Raw genomic sequence first — 10,318 nt, forward strand, 5'->3', positions numbered from 1 at the left:
GTCCACTCGATAGCATCGGAGGCCGACGGCGACGTGCAGTTGTTAACGATTGCAATGCGAGCTAAAGCTCCTGCTATATAACCGTTTTTTTTGCCAGATCCAGATCATCATTGCCATCTAGCTCCACAAGTGAAGCTGTATCCGTGGCTGTGCAACCTTCTTCTCCAGCCAGCCAGCCAGGAAGAGAGGCTGGATTTGGCTGTGCCCGGCGGTGATTCAACAGTTCCCCCAAGGGCTCCAACCGATAGGGGACTCTATGGCCGTATTGAGACCCCCGACACCAAGATCAAAAACTATATTATAGCAACCGGTCCATGTAGGGCTACCGGCCCATTCCCCAGAGACAAACATCAAGGAAACAGGTGTAATCCTCTTCTTAGTTCGCTGTGCCGTTGTCAGGCTGTGGTGGTCTGAGGCCAGGGCCGGCTGTTGTTGATAGCCTACATGTGGCGCTTCTGAGCAGTTGTGTATGTCTGTGCGTGTGTGAGCGCATCAGAGTGCGCTTATGTTTGGGGCGATGGGGGGTGGGCCCCAAAATAATATTTGTACCGGGGCCAATCAAAATCTTGTTACGCCACTGACCGCACGGCACACTTGATGAACTCTTGCAGTTAGGTGTCAAATGTGGATAAACTCAGTGAATCTGGTGCCATGTTGTGATCTGTACCAAAGAAATGCATGTCCGATGACCTTTACAAGAACACGAGAACAATAGTGTTCTTCAACTCAATCTAACCTATTATACGTCTGTTATCAGAAGATAGAGGTGTGATATGTGAGCTGTAACACCTACATACATACCTAAAGGTTGCACATCAACCTGAGACCAAAGAACGCGTACCGAAGGCGTCCCGACTTTTACGTCCGCTACGTCGCCTTCGTCGGCTACGCCGCCCGCCTACGCCGCCCGCCTACGAACACACCGCAAAGACTTCAGTCGACGAGTGGCAATAACTGTCCTTACCAGCCGGTAGCGGTAGTGTGTATTTGTCATTCAAAAGAGGCCACAGCCAATCAGAGTGATTTATTTGGCCGACTTTCTTTGGCCGCGGGAGCTGTGAAAATGTGCCGTAAAGCAACGACGGTGCGAGACACACCAACCTGAGTAGGGCGCCGTGAATGCCCGACTGCCTCTGACGGCCTCTGACTCCCAAAATCGGGTAGGTGTGTCAGGCCTTAAAACATAACACCTCAGAGATCCTGTTGTTGAGCACTTCATCAGGTTTGCTGGTTGATACACTAACTTAATGAATAGAATTCCTGATTTCACTTTTACAACCTCCTTCCATGACCAACAATTGTTTTGTTTTTTTATCATCCAATGAATCTCACATAAAACAGTATTATAACACACAACCAGTGAGTGGACTTACTTTAAAGAGCAGAAGACGGCGACTGCAGAGATCCCCACCATGGGCAGCAGGCAGTACCCCAGGACGCTGGCCACACAGCCATAAGACACCGCCAGGGAGCTCATGAGACTCAGCAGGACGTACATCCCAATGCAGGCTGTGGCACTGAGCCCGTACACATACCCAAAGTGGGCTTTACCTGCCTGTATGTATGAGAATAAGGAAACAGATGGGCATTTGTTATATGTAATGTGGATATACTTGGTTGAGTTTGGCAGTAGTACCATGCTAGCAGCTCACCATCATTAAAGTGACCCCCAGTGCCACACAGAAGAGGACGGGACCTGTCAGATCAGTCTCGTTCATGATGCTGCCATCTGCAGGCTTAAAGGGGTTCAACACCGTCAGGGTCTTCTGCCAGATGTGGTTGAAATTGATGCCAAGTTCTAGACAAGGAACAGAAATGGAAAACAAAAGATGGAATACTAAAGCTTTCTACTTTTATTCCGCCCCTGGTCACCCAATTACTACTAATCACTAATTGGTTGTTTCTACAGCTGTTTCCTGGCATCTTGCACCCAACCTTGAACAGACATTTGCTGGATTCCAACTAATACAACATGGCTAGTTATTGATTCAATCCGTTTTACCCTCAAGAAGGGACGGTTCCTCTTCAGGCGAATATGTTTCTGTGCCCTCCCGAGAAGTCATCTCAGGTTGGTAGTACTGTCCAGTGTACTGCTGCTCCATGGAGGGGTCAAGAGCTCCACTGAAGACAACAAGAAACAAGAATTACCGACTCGAGGACGTATGTCTCCGCCAACCCATCAACCCGCAGTTTACATACATGTCTGCCCAAAATGGCCTCACATCTTTCTGAAATAATTCCTGTTATTTTTGATAAAGATATAGATTGTATCGAGGAGATCATTTCAAGGAACTATTTAGTTTGGATCAGCAAACGGTGTCTACTTAAGAAATGGTTAAAAAATACCTTGGTCTTCATGCAGAGTATTTTCTCGACAAGATGATGAGAAGAAAATGATTTGAAGATTCTGGAAATACCTTCAGAATGAGTGCTACGTTTGTCAAACGGCCCTGTGGTGTTTTCTTGTATACAAACAAGAGTTTTTCTTTTATCCTGTGTATCCTTGAGGTCTGATAAAATGTTGAATCTTGCAATCATTTTTTGTTGCTACATTTGGGCCAAATTATACATTCCATATCTGCGTGTCTGAGAGGGTCCGCTTTGGGCATTGTGAAACAAATGGCGCTTGCATTGTGTAGCAGACTGACACTGGCCTTCAATAGTATTATGAATGGAAACATATTGACATTGCAAAGGATAGTACGTACGACCCTTTAGCGTGTTACTTAATATATCTAACAGCTAAATGTGCTGTTGGTCTGAAACTAATGTCATGCCTCACACACATGCCTGGTAAGAGGCTCCATTGAGTGGTGCAGTGATGAGGTATTTTCGTATTTTATTTTAGAACATTGCAGAAAAAAATATCCTTGGCAAACATATGTTTAAATGATGCGTGACGTTTTGTTCTTTGTGATTATCTCCATATAGTAACACCACTTTATGATTTTTGAATTATACATGCAATCACAGGAATAAAAGCTGTAAACAGAGAAACTTTTATGTTATTAACAAACTACATCCCGATTGCATGACTTCGTCTCACCACCGTTAAGCTAAAGGCGGCTAATGTTCGGTGTGGTGTTTAGAAGTCTCATTTAGCTGCTTGTTAGTAACCCTTGTTTTTAAATTCACCAGTCTACCTATACCGTCAAATATATTATCTTTTCAATTTACACACATCATCTATTGCACGTCTGTCCGTCCTGGGAGAGGGATCCCTCCTCTGTTGCTCTCCCTGAGGTTTCTCTCATGTTTCCCTTTAAACTGTGGGGTTTTCTCTGGAAGTTTTACGATGTGAGGTTCAAAGGACAGAGGGTGTCGTGATGTCATACTGATATTCTGTACAAACTGTGAAGTCCACCTGAGACCAAATTTAACATTTTGATTATTGGGCGTATTTAAATAACATTGATTGATTGATGATTGATGTGATTTGACCCGTGGAGTATTTACTGACATACTTTGTATGTCTCTACAACAAACCTGAAAACCTTTTTATAGTTTGTGTAATACCTACAGATCTTATTCAGGCGCCTTAACCAAAAGCACATTCAAAAAAATGTTGATGTTTGAGGGTTATGGGAACCGGAAGACCGCAACACCACACTATATAGGGTTATTCTTTCAAAATGTCAAAGGAACGTACGTGTCGTCATTAATCAGTGTCTGCGAATTGTTGGGTTCTCATTTAGATAGGCCACCAGTGTGGACCCTGTCAGTCGATGTAGCTATCCTGACTTGGTAGAAGGTGCTGCTCGAGGCTGGAAGTCCCCTCCCCTCATGCTAACCGACAAACAAAAATCATATCAAGAAAATCACACATAGTACTAACAGGAAAATAAAGTTATCTCTTTCGTTTGAAATGATTTGTTTCCTGCGCTTGTTGCTATGAGCGGACTTCCAGCCCTTTCGAGCTAGGAGCAGTTGCGTCACCGAGTCAGCTGGATTCACAGACCCATCTATTAATGCCATGGTTCACACTTGGCTCATTGTTGCTTTTAACTTTATATAGAGACTGCCCAAACCAATCTGTGACAGACGCCTTCGATTATTGACGACACGTACTGACATTGAGATAATACCGGAATGGATCAGATGAGCATCACATAAATGTCTTCCTCTNGCAAACCCAACTCCCACTAGCATTTAAGCCTCCACCACTCGCAAAAAGTTCAGACCGAGCCAAAGCTATTACAAACGCCAAATATCCTTATGTTGCCATGTTAGCAAAGCGCTACCTGGCTGTATCTGCTACCTCTGTCCCTAGTGAGAGGGTGTTCTCCACAGCAGGAGACATTGTTAGTGCCAGCAGATCTGCCCTTTCGGCAATCAATGTGGACATGTTAATTCTTCGTTAAAAAAACATGAAAATACAATGACAAGCAAGTCATAATGTCAAACTGGCTGCTTAGGTACTAGTACAGTACAGTTCAAATACAGATTATTTCAGTTCATCGAAATGCTGCACCTTAATGTTTATTTTATTATATATTGTATTTATTTGAGTGAATATTCACAGTTTAATAATAATTAAAAACCCAAAACTAATAGTTTATGTTTTGTGAGTACTAGTACAGTAAAGTTCAAATACAGATTATTTCAGTTCATCGAAATGCTGCACATTAATGCTTATTTTATTATATTTTGTATTTATTTGAGTGAAGACATTATTAACAGTTTAATAATAATTAAAAAATATATATATATGTTATGTTTTGTGATAATTTTTTCTGCTCTACCGAAAACGTACCGAACCGAACCGTGACCTAAAAACCGAGGTACGTACCGAACCGAAATGTTTGTGAACCGTTACACCCCTAGTGTGAACGCAAAATTCCAGGCACTATCGGAACTAAACGGGAAAAGTACGGGTAAAAGTACTCCGCGCCTATTGTGGTAAACTTAAAGGGGCCCTACTCTGCTCATGTTCAGGTTCGTAATCGGGAGGATATACTCCCTCTGGAGGGAACACAGGGATTTCAGCTTTGCAGACCATTTAGAACACACTACAGGAAAGGAAACCCGAATAAACATAATATGGCCCCTTTATCACGCCGTATTAGTATTTCCAACTCTGGATTAATCAATGTAACAATATTTGCATATAGAAATTGGTCCTTGTGCACATGTACTTTTCAAATTATATTAATTTAGGTTTTGGAATCTTTCTTTCATTCAATCCATAACTACATGCTGTGTTTAGGTTCTAGTGCACATACAGTATCTCGACATTGAGATCAGCACCCTGGACAGCGACTGTGATGACTCATTTGTTGCTGTTTTGGTAGTTTCAAAAGGAAATGTGAAGAAAAGTGATCATATGTGCTGAGTTAGGACTAGTATTTAATTTAGAACTAGATTTAGGTTTATTAGATTTCAAAATCTATTAGATTTTTGAGTTTGTAAAGACAATTCAGTATATTTGTTGTCATGTCTGTTTATTTTTTCTGTACGTGTAGCGTTTGAGGTTTCAACTTGTACTACATGTGTTTTGTACAGCTACCATTACAACTGTCCTTCTTGAAAAAAACAAGGTCCCCATGCGACTGTGCAATAAAGAAACAGACTGAGTGTCCTCAGGGTTCAGAGCAGAAATGTGTAGATGGCATTTGAATACAGTATGGGCACATGCAGCTACCAAACGCACCTCTTTGGCCAGTCTGCGGGCTTCATAGTAGGGTCGTGCTTTCTCGATGCAGGCACCGAGCTGGGAGCCCTGAGCATTGAGCCTCCTGGCAGAATCAGTGAGGATCCTCCTGTAGCTGGACCTGGCCTCCTGCAGGGAGCACACACACAGATAACACACCACATTCAGGTTGTAAATACAGCACTACAATAAACAGTCAATAAACAAACACTACACAAACAACTTCCTCACATCCAGCTGCAGCTCCAGCTTGTTGATCTCATCACTGGCTTGGTTAAGTTGCTCCAGCTCATCCTGGAACCAAAAGGGGAAATTCATATTAAAAACATATATAAAAACAGTCCAGAAAAGCTGGACAGATGTCGTAAACAAAGCAATGATTAGGAGTTCAGTAAGGGCACAGAGAGGCTGCCCATCCTGGGTACCAGCCTGTGAGAGGAGCAGGCTGGTGCAGTGTGTGCCCATGTTCATTACGCTTCGCTTCGTTATGCAGAAGGTTAATGATATAAAACTAGCTATTCTGTGGAAAAAAACTACAGTAGCCTATCTCTAATAGCTATGTCGGTAAAAATGATAACTGTGTAACATGCCTGAATTCTCGGGTCCAATTCCTCCTCATGTTTGCCAGCTTCTTCCTCCCCTCCGGTGTTTCTCTGGTGCTCCGGTTCGTTCTCACAGTCCGCTTCCATCTCCTCCGCAGGCTCTGCCTCCGCTCCTCTCCGCTTCAACATGCCGCCTCTCGCCTCTTCCCCCGGGGTCTCCTCCCGAGGACCGGTCGGTTCAGGGAACCCCGAGCCGTTCCGGATTTCACTCGACGTCCCTGGCTCCATTTTGCGGCCTGTGTCCGGCTGCCGTTTAAATAGCGCTAGCCTCCTGGCTCAACACGGTGTTAGCGGTTAAGCCACTGGAAACATGCCATTTAAAAACTATGGCTACTTTTAGTATTCAAATGTCACGCTGATCTTGATATATTAAAACCTTTACATGCTAATGCTAGCAAACACGTAGCCTGGCTGCTTTAGTATAGGAGCTCGTGAGACTAACAGTGACACCCCGCAATTATCTTCTTGGGGGCTCTTATTCCGTTTACCCCCTTACACAATTTGTGTGGCTGTTTTTATGTAGCGGTTACATTGTAGCCTACTAACTTATTTCGTAGATGTCAAATACAATGTAGTCTGTTGCCAGGGGGTCCCTGAACTGATTCCCCCCACCAATACTGATCATGATTGTTGAAATGTAAAGGGCTGTACTACATGATTCACAATACTTAATAATCCCAATATTTAAAAAAAACCACTTTACCACAAGATGATACGTTTCAAGCCAAGTTTCAAAGATAACCATTTTGTTTATGTGGTATTGTTTAAGCATTGCTATCTTTGTAAATCAATAAAATGTCATTCTTAAAGATCATCCAAACTCACAACTGCCATACTATTCACTCAGTAGTTGCAGTGACATACTTCACAAAGCCAGCCGGCGGTCCCAATATGTTTATTATTAACATTTCAGTGTGGCATTACCTATTTATTTGTACCTGTTAACTCATAACTACATGTGTGACAGCTTAAAAGAAAAATAAATCACAACTGAAATATCAAATTCCTGATTTTCTTCTGAAACGTGTTCCTGAGTAAAGGTCCTAATTCAATTCTTTGTCTGAAACTCTACCTCTGCTGTCTTTGGGATGCCATGTGTCAAAGTGCTAGTGTAGTGCTTCATTATTATAAAACCACAATGCTTAAAAATATTGCAAAGAAAATCACATTTTATATAACTGAATAATTGAAGAAAAAGCTAAATACATATGACTAAATATGTTCCATAGAGGTCAAAGACTCCACTTGTTACTCGTTAAATCAAATGGGCAGAATATAATTCATATTGATACATAGATTTTTGCAAAGGATATAACGCGGTATTTTAACTTGGGTTATCTGCAAATGAGTTCTCAATAAGGAAATGAGCAGAGGATTTTAATCCACACGACATGGAAGTCAACATTTTATGAAACATACAAAATAAGTACATCATCTCCACTTTCCTCCAACAGTGCCAGAAATAAACAACTGTGATTCCAGACATCATCACGGTTTCACTTCCTGCTGCTACGTGTTGGACTTCTGTCTTTTCCAGAACCTCTTCACCTCGCTGTGTCCCTGTGGACTCACCACCAGCACCCTGTGAGCCACATCCTGCCACACCAGGCAGCCCATGCCCTGCAGAGGAACAGCAGCATTAACACCAACAGCATCAGCACATGCACAGCTCATCCAACAGGTAACTATTGAAGGAGTTCATGGTTGTGTCAATAAGTGGGTTGAAGGGGTAAGGAGATGGAGGTATTGGAGCTACTGTTGAAGTTGAAGGCCTTTGGCTATAGCAGTGACTGACGTAAGCTTCTTGACTTTGTTGAAAGTGCACACCTGATGACCCTTTAGAATTGCTATATTGAAATTTGAAGTAAAAAAATGCACATGTGGAAAGGTTTATGATACCAGAAAGGTTGATGAAGAGTTTACTTTAATGTATTATTCCAACACATCACAAATTACTTTGAGGTTAGTTGAAAGCAATAATATGAATTCATTTAAACTTAATGGTATCGCTTTCAACTAACCTAATACAGCTATGTGAAATCTGATGACATTTATCAAAGTCAATGTTTCAGTTTTTTCAGTGTAGGGTTGGTAGGGTTACTTTACAAATGTGTTCTGTGACAACTACTAGTTACCTGTAAGAGAATGTAATCAGTAACCTAATATGGAGCATTCAAATATAAAAGTCATTTGATGAAATGTAATGCAAAGGTACAGTTTACAGACAAGGAATAACAGCTGATCCTTTACAACATACTCTATTTGTACTAACATTGTAATCCTGCTAGTAATCTCCATTTTTAGAAATGTAACAGTAATCTGATTACATCTTTTGTTATGTAATTGTAACGGAATACAGTTACCTTCTTTTTAAATCCTGATTACCTCATCTCATCACATTTCATTTGTTACTCCACAACCAACAGGCTAAACACAGTGAACAGTGATGTTGTGATTACTGAGCTTCGCCTGCTCTCAGATGAGACAGTGCCAGCTGATGGAGTTTGCCTTAATCAATAAACAATCTTAATGAAATATTAAAAGCTTTCTGAACATCTGAATACTCATCTTTTTTTGCCCTATCGATTTATTTTTAGTGATGATGCCACATTCATGCCACAGCAATTACTCACTGATGTACAGTGTTATCGCTGGTGTCCGAAAACTAAGACCTACAAGTAAGGACGAGTTTTCTTTAAAGCAGCCTATTATGCTTTTGGGTTTTCTCTTTCCTGTAGTGTGTTCTATATGTTGGTGTGCATGTAAATGGTCTGCTAAGGCTCAAATCCCTGTGTTTCTCCAAAGGGGGTTTCTCTCCCACACACTATATATTAGTGGTCTATAGTGTTAACAAGGTGTACAGTAGAAGTTATCACTGAGAGCAGGACAGAAAAGAATGTCACTAAATCTAAACTGATTATTAAATCAATATTGTGCTATTCAGTGTCAGATATGAGAGCATATCTAACCTGAGCTCTGTCCCGCAGCACCTCGAAGTCCACCTGCGAGAGGAACTGGTTGTAGAGCACTCCTGAAGGAGAGGCACAGGGGAGGAAAGAGGTTAAAGGTCAGCACAACGTCGATACTCATCATCTCTATACTGTGTACCAAAGCTCAGTTACAGCTCCACTCTGTAGACGTCAGTCAGCAGGAGAAATCCATCAGCTCTGCACAGCTCACATGCACTCCTGTTGAACCCCATTTATCAAATATAGACCTTTTCTACAGGACAAAGGAACGTTTGTCACTGAAGCTGCAAAGAGAGTCGATTCTCAAATCAAAGCCAAATAATGTTAGGCCCTTAACAACATACAGGACTGTCTCAGAAAATTAGAATATTGTGATAAAGTTCTTTATTTTCTGTAATGCAATTAAAAAAACAAAAATGTCATACATTCTGGATTCATTACAAATCAACTGAAATATTGCAAGCCTTTTATTATTTTAATATTGCTGATTATGGCATACAGCTTAAGAAAACTCAAATATCCTATCTCTAAATATTAGAATATCATGAAAAAGTATACTAGTAGGGTGTTCAACGAATCACTTGAATCGTCTAATTAACTCGAAACACCTGCAAGGGTTTCCTGAGCCTTGAAAAACACTCAGCTTGGTTCAGTAAACTAAATCACCCTTGCAGGTGTTTCGAGTTAATTAGACGATTCAAGTGATTCGTTGAACANCGGCAAAATCCGGCTTACTTTGAGAATGTGTTTTAAACAGTTTAATCCCTTTGTGAATTTGCAACTTCCAACAGGAGTCATTCGGGGGGGCTCTTGGGAAAAAAGGTTGGGAACCCCTGGCTGAGAGGAACGTAATATGTCCGTGGAGTAGGCTTGTACGTGTATCCTAAATGAGGAAACGAACTGGCAATGGACAGGAGGGGACTAGCACAATATATACACAGGGTAAGGGGAAACAGGTGGAAACAATCAGGACGGGGAAAACAATCACGGACACAGGAGACAGATAGGGGCGGGGAGCGTGGAGGCCTGACATGAGAGGGAGAATTACTTATTGGAATAAACATAAAGCACAGGACAAAGGGACATGACAAAACTAA

The 10,318-nt window shown here is 41.6% G+C and overlaps 2 protein-coding genes across 2 annotated transcripts; both read right to left on the reverse strand.

The window, feature by feature from the left end:
* Positions 1-1,352: 1,352 nt before the first annotated feature.
* Positions 1,353-3,685, reverse strand: LOC104942242 (protein YIPF7-like). The gene is made up of 4 exons (XM_010767443.1): positions 3,650-3,685; positions 2,003-2,121; positions 1,653-1,798; positions 1,353-1,555 (listed from the first exon to the last, which is right to left on the reverse strand). Exons 2-4 carry the CDS (start codon positions 2,100-2,102, stop codon positions 1,370-1,372), a joined length of 432 nt encoding a protein of 143 aa, XP_010765745.1. The 5' UTR covers positions 2,103-2,121; positions 3,650-3,685; the 3' UTR covers positions 1,353-1,369.
* Positions 3,686-3,687: 2 nt separating this feature from the next.
* Positions 3,688-6,712, reverse strand: LOC104942245 (SH3 domain-binding protein 5-like). The gene is made up of 4 exons (XM_010767448.1): positions 6,241-6,712; positions 5,882-5,944; positions 5,651-5,779; positions 3,688-3,786 (listed from the first exon to the last, which is right to left on the reverse strand). Exons 1-4 carry the CDS (start codon positions 6,478-6,480, stop codon positions 3,688-3,690), a joined length of 531 nt encoding a protein of 176 aa, XP_010765750.1. The 5' UTR covers positions 6,481-6,712.
* Positions 6,713-10,318: the final 3,606 nt, after the last annotated feature.

This window comes from Notothenia coriiceps, unplaced genomic scaffold (genome assembly GCF_000735185.1).
Source record: "Notothenia coriiceps isolate Sejong01 unplaced genomic scaffold, NC01 NC01_scaffold00004386, whole genome shotgun sequence".
NCBI classification, from domain to species: domain Eukaryota; kingdom Metazoa; phylum Chordata; class Actinopteri; order Perciformes; family Nototheniidae; genus Notothenia; species Notothenia coriiceps.

Coding starts and splice junctions, on each gene's coding strand:
- LOC104942242 (XM_010767443.1), bottom strand. CDS start 2,102: ATGGAGCAGCAGTACACTGGACAGTACTACCAACCTGAGATGACTTCT. Junction 1,799..2,002: donor GGAACCGTCCCTTCTTGAGG/GTAAAACGGATT, acceptor TTCCTTGTCTAG/AACTTGGCATCAATTTCAAC. Junction 1,556..1,652: donor TGGGGGTCACTTTAATGATG/GTGAGCTGCTAG, acceptor TCATACATACAG/GCAGGTAAAGCCCACTTTGG.
- LOC104942245 (XM_010767448.1), bottom strand. CDS start 6,480: ATGGAGCCAGGGACGTCGAGTGAAATCCGGAACGGCTCGGGGTTCCCT. Junction 5,945..6,240: donor AATTGGACCCGAGAATTCAG/GCATGTTACACA, acceptor TTTTGGTTCCAG/GATGAGCTGGAGCAACTTAA. Junction 3,787..5,650: donor CCCGCAGACTGGCCAAAGAG/GTGCGTTTGGTA, acceptor TTTGTCGGTTAG/CATGAGGGGAGGGGACTTCC.